The sequence below is a fragment of the Gorilla gorilla genome, chromosome 2 (assembly GCF_029281585.2).
Source record: "Gorilla gorilla gorilla isolate KB3781 chromosome 2, NHGRI_mGorGor1-v2.1_pri, whole genome shotgun sequence".
Taxonomy (NCBI): Eukaryota; Metazoa; Chordata; class Mammalia; order Primates; family Hominidae; genus Gorilla; species Gorilla gorilla.
The window spans coordinates 195,398,963-195,417,877 of NC_086017.1; the positions used below are offsets into that span (position 1 = coordinate 195,398,963).

The window sequence follows — 18,915 nt, forward strand, 5'->3', positions numbered from 1 at the left end:
AACATGGTAAAACCCCGTTTCTACTAAAAATACAAAAAATTAGCCAGGTGTGGTGGCACATGCCTGTAATCCCAGCTACTTGGGAGGCTGAAGTAGGAGAATCACTTGAACCCGGGAGGCAGAGGTTGCAGTGAGCCGAGATCGTGCCATTGCACTCCAGCCTGGGCAACAAGAGGGAAACTCCATCTCAAAAAATAAAAAAGGAAAAAAAACACAATAAAAAAAAATTTGCTGTCAGTCCTAGGAATTAAGAGTAAGAAGGGCCACAGCACAATCTGGCTGTTTGAAGAATACCTCACAAAGAAAGAAGCAAGCCAGTGGAGACAGTGCAATGCTGAGTGCTGCCAGGAGCAAGCCTGGTGTTATGTAAGTGATGGCTTTGGGTTGAACAGTTCTCTGATGTGTGAGCTATCCATAAGATAATGTAGCTCTACAGCTTAGGCCATGTCTAGGGGGCAGCATGGCAGGCTTACGGATGTAATGTAAGGAAGGAGGAAGGAAGGGTCAGGTAATGGGTTGGCCCTGATTAGAGAGCAGTTTGGCCACAAGGCTGGGAGTTTGGTGATATGGTAGAAAGGAGTGCTCCTAGAAAAATAGTTTGGCTGAAATGAAGCATGAAGCAGGACATCAGTGTTATCGGGGCCTTGAAAAAATGGCCACAGCTGGGCACAGTCACTCACACCTGTAATCCCAGTATTTTGAGAGGCCAAGGTGGCGGATCACTTGAGGTCAGGAGTTCGAGACCAGCCTGGCCAATGTGGCAAAACCCCATCTCTACTAAAAATACAAAAATCAGCCAGCATGATGGCGGGCACCTGTAATCCCTGCTACTCAGGAGGCTAAGGCAGGAGAATTGCTTGAACCCAGGAGGTGGAGGTTGCAGTTAACTGAGATCGCGCCACTGCACTCCAGCCTGGCGACAGAGTGAGACTCTGTCAAAAAAAAAAAAAAAAAAAAAAAAAGACAGAAAGAAAAAAAAAAGAAAAGAACGGCCAGACATTTGCATTTGGCAAGAGAAACTTGGAAGCTTGAGGGCTTGGAGGTGGGGAGTAGTGGACAAGAATATTTAAGTCACCCTGCAGATTTGAGGTAACTGGAAAATAAAATGACAACTGCCTGCTTTCTAGTTGCCAGACACCTACCTGGGCACTTTAAATACCTCGGCTCATTTATCTTTTCTTTCTTTCTTTCTTTCTTTCTTTCTTTCTTTCTTTCTTTCTTTCTTTCTTTCTTTCTTTCTTTCTGTCTCTCTCTCTCTCTCTCTCTTTCTTTTCTTTCTTTCTTTTTGAGACTGAGTCTTGCTCTGTTGCCCAGGCTGAAGTGCAGTGGTGTAATCTTGGCTCACCACAACCTCTGCCTCCTGGGTTTAAGCGATTCTCCTGCCTCAGCCTCCCAAGTAGCTGGGACTATAGGCGCACGCCACCATACCCAGCTAATTTTTGTATTTTTAGTAGAGACAGAGTTTCACTATGTTGGCCAGGCTGGTCTCGAACTCCTGACCTCATGATCCACCCGCCTTGGCCTCCCGAAGTGCTGGGATTACAGGCGTGAGCCACCGCTCCCGGCCTCATTTCTTTATAACAATTTACGAGAGATACTTTATGATTCACATTTTACAGAAGCAGAAACCAGGCTGAGAGAGATTAGGTAGCTTGCCCAAGCTTCATGGCTGGTGAATGGCAGAATTTGGTTGTAAATACCAGATCTATCTATAAAGCTTTGTTCTCCTGCCCTCAACATTTTATTTCAAAACATTTCAAACCTACAAAAATGTTGAAACATACTACAACACCTATTCATTTACTCTTCATCTGGAGTCACCTGAGCTTTATTAAAGCCACATCACCTTACCTCCTCTAAGGTACTGGTTGGGGTGTGACTGGTACATGGCACAAAATCTGCAATCTGATAGAAGGAAGTCATGGGGCCGGGCACGGTGGCTCACACCTGTAATTCCAGCACTTTGGGAGGCCGAGATGGGCGGATCACCTGAGGTCAGGAGTTCAAGACCAGCCTGGCCAACATGGTGAAACCCCGTCTCCACCAAAAATACAAAAATTAGCTGGGCGATTGGCACGTGCCTGTAATCCCAGCTACTCGGGAGGCTGAGGCAGGAGAATCACTTGAACCCAGGAGGCGGAGGTTGCAGTGAGCCAAGATCGCGCCACTGCACTCCAGCCTGAGCAACAGAGCAAGACTCTGTCTCAAAAAAAAAAAAAAGAGAGAAAGAAAAAAAAAGAAGGAAGTCGGGCCGGGCGCAGTGGCTCACGCCTGTAATCCCAGCACTTTGGGAGGCCGAGGTGGGTGGATCACGAAGTCAGGAGATCGAGACCATCCTGGCTAACACGGTGCAACTCCATCTCTACTAAAAATACAAAAAAGTAGCCCGGCGTGGTGGTGGGCGCCTGTAGTCCCAGCTACTCGGGAGGCTGAGGCAGGAGAATGGCGTGAAACCGGGAGGCGGAGCTTGCAGTGAGCCGAGATGGCGCCACTGCACTCCAGCCTGGACGACAGAGCGAGACTCCGTCTGGAAAAAAAAAAAGAAGAAGGAAGTCATGGATAAAGAGGAGTTTTAGAAAAAAATCCCTCTACAGATGACTGAAGAAAGCATGAAAATGTATGGACACCGTGAAGCCAGAGATAGAATAGACAGAACAGTTATGGACTGTTGAATTTTTGTCTGCAGACCAGCGCTGGGGGAGTCATTGGCAATGGCAATGGAAGGTCATGCCTAGAATCCAAGCACTGAGTGGAAAAGAGAAACAGGTATTTAAAATGGATTCAGACCTTTACTTCCGTATCTACACAAACATTTACCCAACATTCACTCTGTGCTATGTTGTACTAGGTGTCTTTTTCTTCAGTGTGTCAGAACCTATAAAATAAGATTCCTAGAAGACTCCTGAGTGTTCCCACCAGGTGAAGGGGAGAAGAGCTACTTCCTTTTTTCTCACCTTACACACACACACACACACACACACACACACACACAGCTGAAGAAGAAACTCCGGGGTTTGCCTAAAACAGTCAAGGGCTTTGAAGACTGAAAAACTGAGCTTTAAATTTTGATTCCGCCGGGCGCGGTGTGGCTCACGCTTGTAATCCCAGAACTTTGGGAGCCCGAGGCGGGCGGATCACCTGAGGTCGGGAGTTGGAGACCAGCCTGACCAACATGGAGAAACCCCGTCTCTACTAAAAATACAAAAATCAGCCGGGCGTGGTGGCACATGTGTAATTCCAGCTACTCGGGAGGTTGAGGCAGGAGAATCACTTACACCCGGGAGGCGAAGGTTGTGGTGAGCCGAGATTGCGCCACTGCACTCCAGCCTGGGCAACAGGAGAGAAACACTATCTCAAAACAAATAAATAAAATAAAAAATAAATCCTCATTTTACTACTTGATATGATCTTCTCTGTAAAATGGACCTAACCCTACCAATCTCAAAAGATTGTAAGAAGTGCATGGAATCACTCGAAAGCGGTCCTGACGTAAGCGCGTCAGTCACACGCCTCTAAGGCTTCACAGGGAAAGACAAGAAGATAGAGGACGAAGACCTTGTCTTGTTCTGCTTTTAGCTCCAGAACTTGGCAGGGAGCACAGGGCTCTATTGATCGATGTCAACTCCACCTGGCTCCCCAAAGTATTTAAAGTGGTAGCCACGGGAATAGCAGAGTACTCTCTTTCAACTGGGGAGGAATATCAAATGAGGTTAATAGGCCGGGAGCGGTGGTTCACACCTGTAATTACAGCTCTTTGGGAGGCTGAGGCGGGCAGATCACTTGAAGTCAGGAGTTCGAGACCAGCCTGGCCAACATAGTGAAACCCCCGTCTCTACTAAAAAATACAAACATTAGCTGGGCGTGGTGGCGGGCGCCTGTAATCCCAGCTACTCGGGAGGTTGAGACACGAGAATCACTTGAACCTGGTAGGCGGAGGTTGCAGTGAGCCGAGATCGCGCCACTGCACTCTAGCCTGGGCGAGAGAGCGAGCCTCCTTCTCAAAAGCAACAACAACAACAACAAAACCAAATGAGGTTAATATTCCACAGCGGTGTGGGGCTAGACACAGTTACACAGACTTTATACAGGCGGCAATCAAGCGTCCCGGACTTCAAGAAATCTAGTTTGTCTGTCGCGCCACGCAGTCAACTGGAGTGTCACTGTGGGTTCTATTTACACCGTTATGAGAAAAACCTGTGGCCGAGGAAAACTCGGTAACTCCGGTCGCAGACCGCCCATCTACAGCAGTGAGCGCACCCAAAGCCCACACGGCCAAGTCCCGCGGGTTTCAGGAAACTCCGAAGAGGTCGGGGGCCGGGGGCGCCTATAGCGCGGGGGAGGCTGGGAATTGTAGTCTCCGCCTGCCTCCGAGGGCGGGGTCCGAGGGCGGGGCTCTCAGGCCGTGGGGGTGGGTGGGTCGCCGAGCGCCCCGGCTCGCCCCGGCGTTTCCGGTCGCAGGCGGGCTCTGGAGGAGGAGGGGCGCCGCGACCGACGCGCGCGAGGCGGTCTGGGAAAAAGGGCGGTGCGAGTAGGTGCGCGCGCAGCGGGCCGGCAGTGGCGGCGGAGATGGAGGACGGAGGCCGGGACAAGGCGCCGGTGCAGCCCCAGCAGTCTCCAGCGGCGGGCCCCGGCGGCACGGACGAGAAGCCGAGCGGCAAGGAGCGGCGGGATGCCGGGGACAAGGACAAAGAACAGGAGCTGGTGAGGCGCGACCCCGAGAGTCGGCGAAGGAGGCCGCGGGGCTGAGTCACGGCGGCTCCGCAGGCCTCAGGCCCGACACCCAACTACCCCACCGCGCCAGGGAGAGGGCGGTTGGGGCGACCCTCGGGACTCCCGGCACCTTGCCTCTCTGCTCCTCATTCTCCGATCCGCGCTGTCACCTCCGCCGTCCCCACCAACCCTCACCACCGCCGCGTGAGGTGGACTCGGGCAGGTCATTGTCACCTCCGTTTCCTAGAGTGGCATTCAAGTAGAGCCTGATTCAGAACCCAGGCTGATTTCTCACCAGGGCTTCCCATTCCCACTCGGTTTCCTTGTCCACCTGGCCCCTCCTAAGGAGGCAGGCTTATTCTTCACCTGCCCCGGGTAAGTGGGAGGAGGACGTCTTTGGGATTCCTTCTCTTCATGAGCTGCTTCTCCCAACCCTCCAGTCTGAAGAGGATAAACAGCTTCAAGATGAACTGGAGATGCTCGTGGAACGACTAGGGGTGAGTCACGATGTTAACATGATTCGGTGCATGTTTGGATCTTTCCCACTTGTTTTATTCTTTTTTGAGGCAACTGCTATGTGCGGTGGACTGTATTTTAGGGTCAGTGTTATGATGATGTTGGGAGGCAGGAGAGTTACAAAGGGTATTTGTACAGTTTTGCAGCTTTCTCTTGTGGGAGAAGCAGAGTTCTTACCTCTTAACTTGGGTCATTTGTTTTTGTGCCAGGCAGGGTGCAGGGAGTTGAGGAATCACAGATGAATGAATAAGACACAGCATTTCCTTGGAGGAGTTGTTAAGTTAAATATCTCTGTATTATGACTTGAAGGGGTGTGACTCCTTTTTGTCTGAGCCCTGTCGTCTCTTGATCAGGAGAAGGACACATCCCTGTATCGACCAGCGCTGGAGGAATTGCGAAGGCAGATTCGTTCTTCTACAACTTCCATGACTTCAGTGCCCAAGCCTCTCAAATTTCTGCGTCCACACTATGGCAAACTGAAGGAAATCTATGAGAACATGGCCCCTGGGGAGAATAAGGTAAAACTGTTTCAAACCTGGTGGAGGCCTAGTTTAGGAATTCCTTTTTACCCAGACCATGGGGGGGGGTCATTGTGAGTCACAGGAAACCTGATAGACCTAAGCCCTGATCTATTTGAGCAGAGTTCATCACAGTCAAAATATCCACAAAAGAGCTGAAAGGAAGGTCAGCTTCTCAGAAGACACTGTTTCTGTCATGTGTATTGGACTTTGGGGTTTCATTAGCATGGTCTACTTTTAACGTATGTTTAACCTTGATTTTTCTCTTTTCTTCTATCCCATATACATTCATTTATCTCTAAAATATGTTCCACATTCAGTCACTTCTCTGCCTGCTGGTACAACCCTAATCCTGGAAATGTTCAGTTTTTGCATGGGTTATTGTAGCACCTCTTAACTGATGTTGTTGCTTTTGTGCTTTGTTCCTACACAGTCTGTCTCTCATGTAGCAGCTATTGTGATCTTTCTCGGTTATGGGTCTTTTCTGCTTAAAACCTTTTAATAGTTTATAATTGCAATTAAAGTAAAATTGAGAGCGTCCATTTTTTTCCACTTTATCCCTTGTTTATCACCCTTCAGCGGTGTTAGTTTAAAAGGAAGATAGTGGCTGGGTGTGGTGGCTCACACCTGTAACCCTAGCACTTTGGGAGGCCGAGGGGTGGATCACCTGAGGTCAGGAGTTTTAGACCAGCCTGGCCAACATGGTGAAACCCCGTCTCTACTAAAAATTAAAAAAAAAAAAAAAAATTAGCTGGGTGTGGTGGTGGGCGCCTGTAATCCCAGCTACTTAGGAAGCTGAGGCAGGAGAATCGCTTGAACCCTGGAGGCAGAGGTTGCAGTGAGCCGAGAGCACACCATTGCACTCCAGCCTGGGCAGCAAGAGTGAAACTGAGTCTCAAAAAAAAAAAAAAAAAAAAGGAGATAGCAACAACACCAACCTTGGTTTTTGTGAGGTTTAGCTTAGATAACATGTTAAATTTCTAGTACAGAGATTGGTATGCAGTTAGTTCAGTTTCAGAGACAATGATCTTGATTCCACAGTGCACGCTCCCTTTATGCTGGACTGCTGGGTTTGACTTCAAAGAACTCTTTTCTTTGTAGTGTTTTGCTGCTGACATCATCTCCGTTTTGGCCATGACCATGAGTGGGGAGCGCGAGTGCCTCAAGTATCGGCTAGTGGGCTCCCAGGAGGAATTGGCATCATGGGGTCACGAGTATGTCAGGTAAGATCTTTCTTCTTGGGAATCCGAAGGGGGCTCTGAGGCTCTGAGATAATTCAGAATTCTCTTGTGGAGTACAATCTGTCTTGGAGCATCAGTGTATTGAATTTCCCAGATGCTGGATTCCTTGACCCACAGAGAAGTGCTTCCCCTGAAGCTGTGCTCTCTTAATCGTCTGGGACTATCTGTAGGCATCTGGCAGGAGAAGTGGCTAAGGAGTGGCAGGAGCTGGATGACGCAGAGAAGGTCCAGCGGGAGCCTCTGCTCACTCTGGTGAAGGAAATCGTCCCCTATAACATGGCCCACAATGCAGAGCATGAGGCTTGCGACCTGCTTATGGAAATTGAGCAGGTGGACATGCTGGAGAAGGACATTGATGAAAATGCATATGCAAAGGTCTGCCTTTATCTCACCAGGTGAGTGAACATGGTAGGGAAGGGTGGCAGGCATGCCCTCCTCAGCACCTCTCTCTCAATTGCGCCTCCTCTATTTTCCCAGAGCATTTGCTCAAGCATAGCATCACGCTGTAGTTAATCTGTTGATGTGTGTGAGTTTCTTGAGGACAGAGACTTTGTGTCTTCTTAGTAGTTCTAACATCTAGCACAGTGCCTGGTGTATATAGTAGATATTTATTATTTATTTTGGGTAAGTGAATTCAATGGGGAAAATGAGTGCCTGGGACTTTCTGAATTCTTTGTTACTTTTACTTTTGTAGTTGTGTGAATTACGTGCCTGAGCCTGAGAACTCAGCCCTACTGCGTTGTGCCCTGGGTGTGTTCCGGAAGTTTAGCCGCTTCCCTGAAGCTCTGAGATTGGCATTGATGCTCAATGACATGGAGTTGGTAGAAGACATCTTCACCTCCTGCAAGGATGTGTATGTAGGGAAGAAGCTGGCAAAGAGATAAGCTTACGAATAGGACACTTGCATAAAGAGCTGGGACCTGTAGTTTCTGGTTAGGGCTTGAGGGGTTTTCCTGTGCCCTTAGTGGACAGTGATGAGCAGATGTACGGGCTCTCTCCACAGGGTAGTACAGAAACAGATGGCATTCATGCTAGGCCGGCATGGGGTGTTCCTGGAGCTGAGTGAAGATGTCGAGGAGTATGAGGACCTGACAGAGATCATGTCCAATGTACAGCTCAACAGCAACTTCTTGGCCTTAGCTCGGGAGGTAAGACTGCCCTTTTTTCATCAAGGCCTTTTCGTCATAATTCTACCTGCCATTTCACCTCCCTGACTCTACCTCTGACTAGACTCTCCTTGATTAGAATTGCCATTCAGTGGGATAGCAGAAGGGACAGCTGGGGGAGTTCTAGGGAAGCAATTGTGACCCTCTGACTTCTCTTCAGCTGGACATCATGGAGCCCAAGGTGCCTGATGACATCTACAAAACCCACCTAGAGAACAACAGTGAGTAGCCCTCTCTGTGTATGGGATTTGGGGGATTGTAGGTATGCCCCTTGTATTGGGAGTGATGGCTTGGCCAACATGCTTATCCTATCGAGCTCAGAATCCTCATTAATCTTTTTCAGGTCACTGCTTGGGGGTATAGGTAGAGGATACTAAGGGACTAGCTCAGAACCAGAGACCAGTTGCCATGCTGTGTTTCTTTCCTGTCCTACCTGAAACCTTTCCTTACTTTTCCTCTCCCTCCTGTTGCAGGGTTTGGGGGCAGTGGCTCTCAGGTGGACTCTGCCCGCATGAACCTGGCCTCCTCTTTTGTGAATGGCTTTGTGAATGCAGCTTTTGGCCAAGACAAGCTGCTAACAGATGATGGCAACAAATGGCTTTACAAGAACAAGGACCACGGTATAATTCTGTTCCTGCTTTGTCTTTTGTTTTGCTTTGATCACTTCTTTTGTCTTCTTGGAGTCATACATTATCTGACAAGGGATCCACCGTGCAGTTCTTTGGAGAGCTCTTTATAATAACAGGATCCTCAGGATAGGGCCATTTTAAGACTAATAGATTCTTCCCTGGTACAGGAATGTTGAGTGCAGCTGCATCTCTTGGGATGATTCTGCTGTGGGATGTGGATGGTGGCCTCACCCAGATTGACAAGTACCTGTACTCCTCTGAGGACTACATTAAGGTTGGTCTGCATACAGCCTGCTCATGGGGACTTCCCCATTCCATATTCTAGTGCCTAGCAGTGCCTCTCTTTCACTGATGAGGTCTGCCCAGTTTTTAACTCTAGTTAATGAGGGTGCTGCAGTGAGGCCCATGTTGCGTCCTTTGTGGTGAGGAAGGTAGAGTATCCTGAGTGAAGAATCTGTTTGCTCTTTGTAGTCAGGAGCTCTTCTTGCCTGTGGCATAGTGAACTCTGGGGTCCGGAATGAGTGTGACCCTGCTCTGGCACTGCTCTCAGACTATGTTCTCCACAACAGCAACACCATGAGACTTGGTTCCATCTTTGGGTAAGGTTCCTCACTTGTCTTTCTGGTAGTGCTCAGCCTGTACACTCTGGAGAACAGGAACTGGGCCCTTTTCACCCATATTGCCAAGGGCTACCATTGTGCCTATTGGGTATCTGGCTCTTCGTGAATGTTTGTTGAAATGGTGAATGAATGACCGATTCTCCTTTTGTTCTTTTCTTGCTGCATCCTTGGGTATGTGTTGGGGACCGCCTCTCCATGGCTTTTGCAGGCTAGGCTTGGCCTATGCTGGCTCAAATCGTGAAGATGTCCTAACACTGCTGCTGCCTGTGATGGGAGATTCAAAGTCCAGCATGGAGGTGAGTAGAGGCTATTGAGCATTTAGAGTAAGTAGGGAAGGTGCTTTGAGTCCTACTTTCTGTGATAAATAATGAAAAAGAAGTAAGTGTGTGCATGTGTGCATACATGTACATGCCTGTTGGTGTGTATTGAGGGGCGTCACCTCAGTGAAACCCCTTGATCTGGGATTCTAAGCCTCTGGTGGTTTTAAGCCTAAAGAGTTAACATTTTAGGCCTGGCACGGTGGCTCGTGCCTATAATCCCAGCACTTTGGGAGGCTGCAGTGGGCGGATCACTTGAGCCCAGGAGTTCGAGACCAACCTGGGCAAGATTGTGAAACCCCATCTCTACCAAAAATAAACAGAAAAATTAGCCGGGTGTGGTGGTGCTCGCCTGTAGTCTCAGCTACTAGGGAAGCTGAGGTGGGAGAATTGCTTGAACCCAGAGGTGGAGGTTGCAGTGAGCTGAGATCGTGCCACTGCACTCCAGTCTGGGTTACAGAGTGAGACCCTGTCTTTAAAAGAAAAAAAAAGTTAACATTTTAGTGTTGAGTTCTGTCCCTTGGAATCTCTGAGAAACTACTTGGACTAGAGTGAAGTGTAACTTAACACAGCCTGGGGTTGATGATTCTCCTTAGTATTGTAGTCATTAGTCAGCCTTAAATGTTCGTACTTGTGTAGAGTCATTAATGGATAAATACAGCATGGTGGCTAGTGGCATAGGTTTAGAGTCAGAAAGACTTGAGTTCAAATCTTGCCACCTCTGCTTATAAGCAGTGTGATCCTGAACAAGTAATTCAATCTCTTTAGGCCATATTTTTCTCATCCATAAAAGGGGATAACAGCCAGGCGCTCACGCCTGTAATCCCAGCACTTTGGGAGGCCGAGGTGGGTGGATCATGAGGTCAAGAGATCAAGACCATCCTGGCCAACATGGTGAAACCCCGTCTCTATTAAAAATACAAAAATTAGCTGGGCGTGGTGGCGCGCACCTATAGTCCCAGCTACTTGGGAGGCTGAGGCAGGAGAATCGCTCGAACCCAGGAGGTGGAGGTTGTGGTGAGCCAAAATCGCGACACTGCACTCCAGCCTAGCGATAGAGCGAGACTCTGTCTCAAAAAAAAAAAAAAAAAAAAAAAAAAACCAGTGCGGGGATAACCTCAGGATCTGTGACCTTGGGGCTGTCACAAGGGTTAAATGTCAATAGTACGTAAAACAGTTGGCCTAGTGGCTGGCATATAGTATATACTCAATGAATAATGACTACTATTGTTATCTTGATATTATGAACTAATGTTATTAGGGAGAATATCTTGCAGTGGACTGTAGGAATAGGCTATCTTGAATCAAGACATAAATATTTTAATAACTTACTCTGTGTAATACTGATTTTCCTACCTCTAGGTGGCAGGTGTGACAGCTTTAGCCTGTGGAATGATAGCAGTAGGGTCCTGCAATGGAGATGTAACTTCCACTATCCTTCAGACCATCATGGAGAAGTCAGAGACTGAGCTCAAGGATACTTATGCTCGTTGGCTTCCTCTTGGACTGGGTCTCAACCACCTGGGTGAGGGGATGTTTCTATTTGGGCAAAGAGCTGACAGTAACTGGATACAACAGGGAGGGTTTATGTGTCAGGCTGTGCTGGATGGAGGCAAGTATCCTCTGACCCCTTGAATCTGTCCTGTAGGGAAGGGTGAGGCCATCGAGGCAATCCTGGCTGCACTGGAGGTTGTGTCAGAGCCATTCCGCAGTTTTGCCAACACACTGGTGGATGTGTGTGCATATGCAGGTCTGTGTCTTTATGAGTCTGTCTTGTGCTTCCCCAGTGACTCCTCACTTCTTTCTTGGTCCTTATTTTCAGGTTGTTTCTCCTTTCTCCTTCATTCTGATCTGCTCTAGATTCTTTAGACTTCTCCTGTTTTCCAAAGCTTTTCCTTGGTAACTTCTCATTTCTGTCCATTCTCCCTCACCACCCTGACGCAGGCTCTGGGAATGTGCTGAAGGTGCAGCAGCTGCTCCACATTTGTAGCGAACACTTTGACTCCAAAGAGAAGGAGGAAGACAAAGACAAGAAGGAAAAGAAGGACAAGGACAAGAAGGAAGCCCCTGCTGACATGGGAGCACATCAGGTTATATGGGCAGCTGGGCACTTGCAGAGAGGCTGTGAGAAGAGATAAGCATATAGGGGAGCTGGGTTTGGTTTTTGCTTTAGGGCCTCTCTGGGTATTGCCATGTATTGAAATAGCGTGAGACTGGGTTCTGTATGTAAGGGGTAAAGGTGTTCCCCACAGGATGGCTTTTTATTTTCAGATGGGACTTGAGTCAAGGGTGACTGTTTTTTATTCCTTGAGCTTAGTGGGTTCTGCTCTCTCTTCAATTGCAGGGAGTGGCTGTTCTGGGGATTGCCCTTATTGCTATGGGGGAGGAGATTGGTGCAGAGATGGCATTACGAACCTTTGGCCACTTGGTGAGTATAGCATGAAGAAAATTGGAATATACTGGTTTTGATGGCCTGGGGTTCCCCAGGGAAGATTTTTCTGATGGGTTTTCTTGGTGGAGAGCTGGTCTTTTTGCTGTGCCTTTTCTTTCTTTTTTCTTTTCTTTTTTGAAGCAGAGTTTTGCTCTAGAGTGCAATGGCACAGTCTTGGCCCACTGCAACCTCTGCCTCCCGGGTTCAGGTGATTCTCCTGCCTCAGCCTCACAAGTAGCAGGGACTACAGGCACGTGCCACCATGCCCAGCTAATTTTTGTATTTTTAGTAGAGACAGGGTTTTACCATGTTGACCAGGATGGTCTCTATCTCTTGACCTCATGATCCACCTGCCTTGGCCTCCCAAAGTGCTGGGATTACAGGCGTGAGCCACCATGCCCAGCCTGCTGTGCCTTTTCTACAGAAGTTAAGGCCCCCTTTTACCCATCAGTCCACTCCTGTAATGGAACTTGTTTTTACTGCATTCCCCCTTACTGTTGTATTTTCTTGGATCATCAGCTGAGATATGGGGAGCCTACACTCCGGAGGGCTGTACCTTTAGCACTGGCCCTCATCTCTGTTTCAAATCCACGACTCAACATCCTGGATACCCTAAGCAAATTCTCTCATGATGCTGATCCAGAAGTTTCCTATAACTCCATTTTTGCCATGGGCATGGTGGGCAGTGGTGAGTATCAGGCAGAAGAAGATCATAAACAGATTGGGGGAAGATTTGAAGCCCCTTTTTTCACTTCTGTAATGCTTAACATTTCCAGGTACCAATAATGCCCGTCTGGCTGCAATGCTGCGCCAGTTAGCTCAATATCATGCCAAGGACCCAAACAACCTCTTCATGGTGCGCTTGGCACAGGTAAAGAATAGAACTCCTCCACAGAGCGTGCCGGGGAAGTATCTGTGGTGATGGAAGGAGGAACGTGGAGTGTTGGCCCAGGAGGAAAGATGTGACCAAGTGGGAGATTTCTGTTTGGCTGGGTTAGGCGATGTCTCCTCAGTGGTAACTGCTCACCTCTGCTTCCCTCTGTTTTTTTCAGGGCCTGACACATTTAGGGAAGGGTACCCTTACCCTCTGCCCCTACCACAGCGACCGGCAGCTTATGAGTCAAGTGGCCGTGGCTGGACTGCTCACTGTGCTTGTCTCTTTCCTGGATGTTCGAAACAGTGAGTTCCTGTCGGAAATTTTATATCACAGCATGTAGGGCTCTGACTCCACCCTTTCCAGGGCCACTTTGATAATTTAGGTTCAAGACCCCAATTTAGCTCTGTGTCACTCTAGGTTCCTGAGGTTCTTTGGGCCTGTGACATGAGACTTTCATCACCCACACTTTTGATCTGGCCCAAAGAGATTTGAGGGTGATGTGCCCAGCGTCTGCTCCTAAGTCACTGGGGAAATGCGATTTTCAAGTCTAAGGGCTGTAAGCAAAGTGAGGTGGGGGCATCTCTGGTTCGTAGTAGGGTGTATGAGGGGAGGAGTGTGGATTCAGTCGTATGACTGACGGGTTAAAGGGTCAGCGCTGAGGTGGGCTCTCAATGTTTCTGGCCAGGCCTGTCCTTTTGTCTCTTAACTTTTTGTCCTGTCTGCTTCCCTCAGTTATTCTAGGCAAATCACACTATGTATTGTATGGGCTGGTGGCTGCCATGCAGCCCCGAATGCTGGTTACGTTTGATGAGGAGCTGCGGCCATTGCCAGTGTCTGTCCGTGTGGGCCAGGTGAGAGGTTGAGTAGAGGGGAGGGCTCAGGCTGTATTCCCAAACTGGAGAATGTACATATACTTGCTTTGCTGAAACTGGCGTGGGCGGTGGGTTGTTGCTACTTTTCCATCTTTCTTTTCAATTTTCTTACCCTACAGGCAGTGGATGTGGTGGGCCAGGCTGGCAAGCCAAAGACTATCACAGGGTTCCAGACGCATACAACCCCAGTGTTGTTGGCCCACGGGGAACGGGCAGAATTGGCCACTGAGGAGTTTCTTCCTGTTACCCCCATTCTGGAAGGTTTTGTTATCCTTCGGAAGAACCCCAATTATGATCTCTAAGTGACCACCAGGGGCTCTGAACTGCAGCTGATGTTATCAGCGGGCCATGCATCCTGCTGCCAAGGGTGGACACAGCTGCAGACTTCTGGGGGAATTGTCGCCTCCTGCTCTTTTGTTACTGAGTGAGATAAGGTTGTTCAATAAAGACCTTTATCCCCAGGGTCTCTCTGTGTCTGTTTTCTGGGGTGTCATGGCTGGAGTCTAAACTAGAGTAAGGAATGGAAGTGAGAGGGCATTATTAGGAGCAACTCTGAGTCTAGATTAGCAGCACTGCCCTGGATGGAAAGAACTGAGCCCCTTCCCTCCCCTGGGTGGAAAAAACTAAGCCCCTCCTTTCTAATCATCTTCTGTTTGCATTTTCTTAGAACCCTTGAGAAGCCAATAAATGTAATGGATCTTCTTTTTGTTTTGTTTTGTTTTGTTTTGTTTGAGACAGAGTCTCGCTGTGTCCCCCAGGCTGGAGTGCAGTGAGGCAGTCTCGGCTCACTGCAACGCCTGCCTTCCGGGTTCACGCCATTCTCCTGCCTCAGCCTCCCAAGTAGCTGGGACTGCAGGTGCCTGCCACCACGCCTGGCTAATTTTTGTTTTTTGTTTTTGTTTTTTTGAGATGGAGTCTCGCTGTGTCATCCAGGCTGGAGTGCAGTGGCGCAATCTTGGCTCACTGCAAGCTCCACCTCCCGGGTTCACACCATTCTCCTACCTCAGCCTCCCGAGTAGCTGGGATTACAGGCACCTGCCACCACGCCTGGCTAATTTTTCATATTTTTAGTAGAGACGGGGTTTCACCATGTTAGCCAGGATGGTCTCGATCTCCTGAACTTGTGATCTGCCTGCCTCAACCTCCCAAAGTGCTGGGATTATAGGAGTGAGCCACTGCACCCGGCAAATTTTTGTATTTTTAATAGACGGGGTTTGACCATGTTGGCCAGGATGGTCTCGAACTCCTGACCTCAGATGATCCACCTGCCTCGGCCTCCCAAAGTGCTGGGATTACAGGTGTGAGCCACCGTGCCCAGCCAGTGGATCTTCTTCCTAGGAGACGCAAATAGACAAATTTTTACACAAACTCTTCCAAATAACTTCAGGGGGTTTGTGGATCCTGTAAATAACCCCCCACACTCACCCTCCACCACCAATACACCCTCTTCAAGCCTATCGTCTTCTGACCTTGGGCTAAGGATGCCCAAGAGTGGGCAGCCTCATACTTTTCTAACTTGACTTCCGTGCTACTGAATGAAAGGGACATCTTTACCTCCCGCAACCATCTGTCCCTCTTGGGAGGCTGCTATGAGGAATTTGATCATGTTAACATCTACTTCTAGGATGTCCTTGTAGAAAGTGGATTCAAGAAGGCTTGACCCTCAGCCTCCCAAGCAGGTAAGGTAGGGCTACAGGTGTGTCCCACCACTTCTGGCTTTTTTTTTGAAATGGTCTCACTCTTATCACTCAGTCTGGAGTGCAGTGGCACACTGCATAGCCTCAAACTCCTGGACTCAAGTGATCCTCCTGACTCAGCCTCCCAAGTAGTAACTAGGACTATAGGCATGAGCCACCACAGCTGGCCTACTTTTATTTTTGTAGAGGTGGAGGTTTTGCTGTGTTGCCCACACTGGTCTCAATCTCTTGGCCTCAAGGGATCCTTCCACCTCAGCTGCCAAAGTGCTGGGATCACAGGCATGAGCCAGTGTGCCTGGCTATTTATTTATTTATTTATTTATTTTGAGACAGAGTCTTGCTCTGTCACCCAGGCTGGAGTGCAGTGGTGTGATCTCGGCTCACTCTGCGTCTGGGGTTCAAGAGACTGTCTGCCTCAGCCTCCTGAGTAGCTGGGACTACAGGCATGCGCCACCATGCTCTGCTAATTTTTGTATTTTTAGTAGAGACGGGGTTTCACCATGTTGGCCAGGATGGTCTCGATCTGACCTTGTGATCCACCTGCCTCGGCCTCCCAAAGTGCTGGGATTACAGGTGTGAGCCACCGTGCCTGGCCCAGTTATTTTACTACTAAATTTTTTTAGAGACAAAGTCTCACTTTGTGGCCCAGGCTGGAGTGCAGTGGCATGATCATGGCTCACTGCAGCCTTGAACTTCTAGGCTTAAGTGATTCTCCCACATCAGCCTCTCAGGTAGCTGGGGTTACAGGCATGAGACATCAGCAATTTTGGATTGAGTCATCTTGGCAGCCTGTATAAAAAGGTTGAAACAGGATTAAGGAATCCCTGTTGAGCCCCTTTATGGTTCCTGCCATAATCTTCAAGTTAGCATGTGTGATGTGATGAGCCTCTGTTATTATATAATGTGGATATAGTAGTTGCCTTACCTGATTTCCAGTGGTGGTGATGTTAGAATAAAAAGTGATTTGTAAACTAAAAAGAATAATTCTCTCCCAAATTGTGATTTAGGTGATTGTGCTTTAGAATAAGACAGTTTCACAGTGGCTTTTAACCTTTCACCTTTAGTTCTTCATTCATCAGTGAATAGCAGTGGAGCCTTACTCTGCATCAGACATTCGTCTAATTTATGGGGATGCAAATACAGAAAAAAAACCCTATGCTCAAAAAGTTTAATGAAATGATGAAAACAACTGTGATCGATACTTACCAGGGTGTGAACAAGGTACCCTGGTATCACTGAGATGGGGCCTAAGTGCCTGGGGCAATCAGGGGGGACTTTGAGGAAGCTTATATCCTTAGAGGAAGATAAGTCTGTACAGAGGAAAAGAGGGCAGAATATAGCTAAGGGAGTAGCAAAGGCAAGAAGGAGGAAAAGCTATTTTCAGAAACTTACAGATAATTTGGTTTGGCTAAATGTATAGGGGCCAGGGAAAAGGGTGGTAGGAGATACAGCTGGAAATTCAGGCTCAGACTAGGTTTACAAGAGCTTTGTTGTGCTAAGAATTTGACAGTATCTTTCAATGGGGCCCACTGAATGAGAGCAGAAAAGTGATATGATCAGCTATCTGGGTGAGAAAGCTAACCCTGGAGGACAGGAGAGCAGGCAAGGAAAATGAATGCTTGAACTAAGTCAGTTGAAATGGGGACATAGGGAAGGGTAGAATAGTTATTTTTTAAAAGATAAGATCCATAGGACTTGATTTTGATCCAAATACCAGTAAGACCTGGTGTCTGATTAGATGTAGTGTGTGGATGGAGAAGGAATATAGGATGAATCCCAGATTTTCAGGTTAGGCACCATCTATTACATAAGCAACAATATATTTGGGGGACTTGATTGAGTAGGGAAAGTTAACAAATTCTGGCCAGGTAATAAGTATCAGAGTTTGGATGAAAACTCAAGCTATCTGACCTGTGGATTTGGCTGTAGATGATGGTCCCTTCTGGCCTCTGTCAGCTTTTTCTTTTTCTTTTTTTTTTTTGAGACGGAGTTTTGCTCATGTTGCCCAGGCTGGAGTGCAATGGCAGGATCTCAGCTCACCGCAAGCTCCACCTCCCGGGTTCAAGCAATTCTCCTGCCTCAGCCTCCTGAGTAGCTGCGATTATAGGCATGCGCAACCATGCCTGGTAATTTTTGTATATTTTTAGTAGAGACGGGGTTTCTCCATGTTGGTCAGGCTGGTCTCAAACTCCCGATCTCAGGTGATCCGCCTGCCTCAGCCTCCCAAAATACTGGGATTACAGGCGTGAGCCACCGCCCCCGACCGGCTGTCAGTTTTAAGATTACTTCTCTTCTGTCCTTATTCTTCCATCCTTACACTTTTGCCCCTCCGTGGGAGTGTCTGCTCTTTTTATATTTTATTTCATTTATTTATTTATTTATTTATTTGAAACAGAGTCTCACTCTGTTGCCCAGGCTGGAGTGCAGTTGTGATCTCAGGTCACTGCAGCCTCCAACTCCCAGGTTCAAGTGATTCTCCTGCCTTAGCCTCTCCACTAGCTGGGACTACAGGTGCTTGCCACCACATCTGGCTGATTTTTCTATTTATAGTAGAGATGAGGTTTCACCATGTTGGCCAGGGTGGTCTCGAACCCCTGACTTCAGGTGATCTGCCTGCCTTGGCCTCCCAAAGTGCTGGAATTACAGGCATGAGCCACCGTGCCTGCCTTTATTTTTTATTTTTATTTTTATTTTTTGAGACAGAGTCTCACTGTCATCCAGGCTAGAGTGAAGTGGTGCAATCTCGGCTCACTGCAACCTCTGCCTCCCGGGTTCAAGCAGTTTTCTGCCTCTGCCTCCTGAGTGGCTGGGACTACAGGCGCACGCCACCAGACCCGTCTAATTTTTTGTATTTTAGTAGAGATGGGGGTTTCACCATGTTGGCCAGGATGGTGACCCCGTGATCCACCCTGACCCCGTGATCCGCCCGCCTCGGCCTTCCAAAGTGCTGGGATTACAGGCGTGAACCACCGCGCCCGGCCCATGATCTTTTTAAACGACAAATCTCATACTACTTGCCTAGTTAGAATGTTTCTATCCTTTTAATTTCCTTTGTTATAGGCCTTTCAAGGACCTAATCTAAATTCTTTTCAAAGCCTGCATAATTCGTGTTGTATCACGATTTACTTAGGCAGTACTGGGTCTTTAATTTCTTTTTTTTCTTTTTCTTTTTTTTTTTTTTTGAGATGGAGTCTCACCCTGTCGCCAGGCTAGAGTGCAGTGGCGTAATTTCGGCTCACTGCAACCTCCGCCTCCCGGGTTCAAGCAATTCTCTGCCTCTGCCTACCGAGTAGCTAGGACTACAGGCGTGCGCCACCAGGC

General features: G+C 48.2%; 1 protein-coding gene across 1 annotated transcript; it reads left to right on the top strand.

Moving 5' to 3' along the window:
* The first annotated feature begins 4,397 nt into the window (after window positions 1-4,397).
* PSMD2 (proteasome 26S subunit ubiquitin receptor, non-ATPase 2) lies at window positions 4,398-14,361 on the top strand. The gene is made up of 21 exons (XM_004038128.5): window positions 4,398-4,701; window positions 5,151-5,207; window positions 5,580-5,744; window positions 6,846-6,967; window positions 7,156-7,380; window positions 7,680-7,838; window positions 7,989-8,133; window positions 8,312-8,372; window positions 8,625-8,771; window positions 8,948-9,054; window positions 9,252-9,379; window positions 9,609-9,696; window positions 11,080-11,242; window positions 11,366-11,467; window positions 11,662-11,807; window positions 12,062-12,145; window positions 12,668-12,836; window positions 12,925-13,019; window positions 13,201-13,327; window positions 13,758-13,876; window positions 14,017-14,361. The coding sequence occupies exons 1-21, from the start codon at window positions 4,567-4,569 to the stop codon at window positions 14,197-14,199; spliced, it is 2,727 nt and encodes a 908-aa protein (XP_004038176.1). The 5' UTR covers window positions 4,398-4,566; the 3' UTR covers window positions 14,200-14,361.
* The last annotated feature ends 4,554 nt before the right edge of the window (window positions 14,362-18,915 follow it).

What these genes read in the sequence shown, in the direction of transcription:
- PSMD2 (XM_004038128.5), top strand. Translation starts at nt 4,567, where the DNA reads ATGGAGGACGGAGGCCGGGACAAGGCGCCGGTGCAGCCCCAGCAGTCT. An exon ending in TCTTGGCCTTAGCTCGGGAG is followed by an intron (nt 8,134 to 8,311) that starts GTAAGACTGCCC and finishes ACTTCTCTTCAG; the next exon opens with CTGGACATCATGGAGCCCAA. An exon ending in CCTCTGAGGACTACATTAAG is followed by an intron (nt 9,055 to 9,251) that starts GTTGGTCTGCAT and finishes TGCTCTTTGTAG; the next exon opens with TCAGGAGCTCTTCTTGCCTG.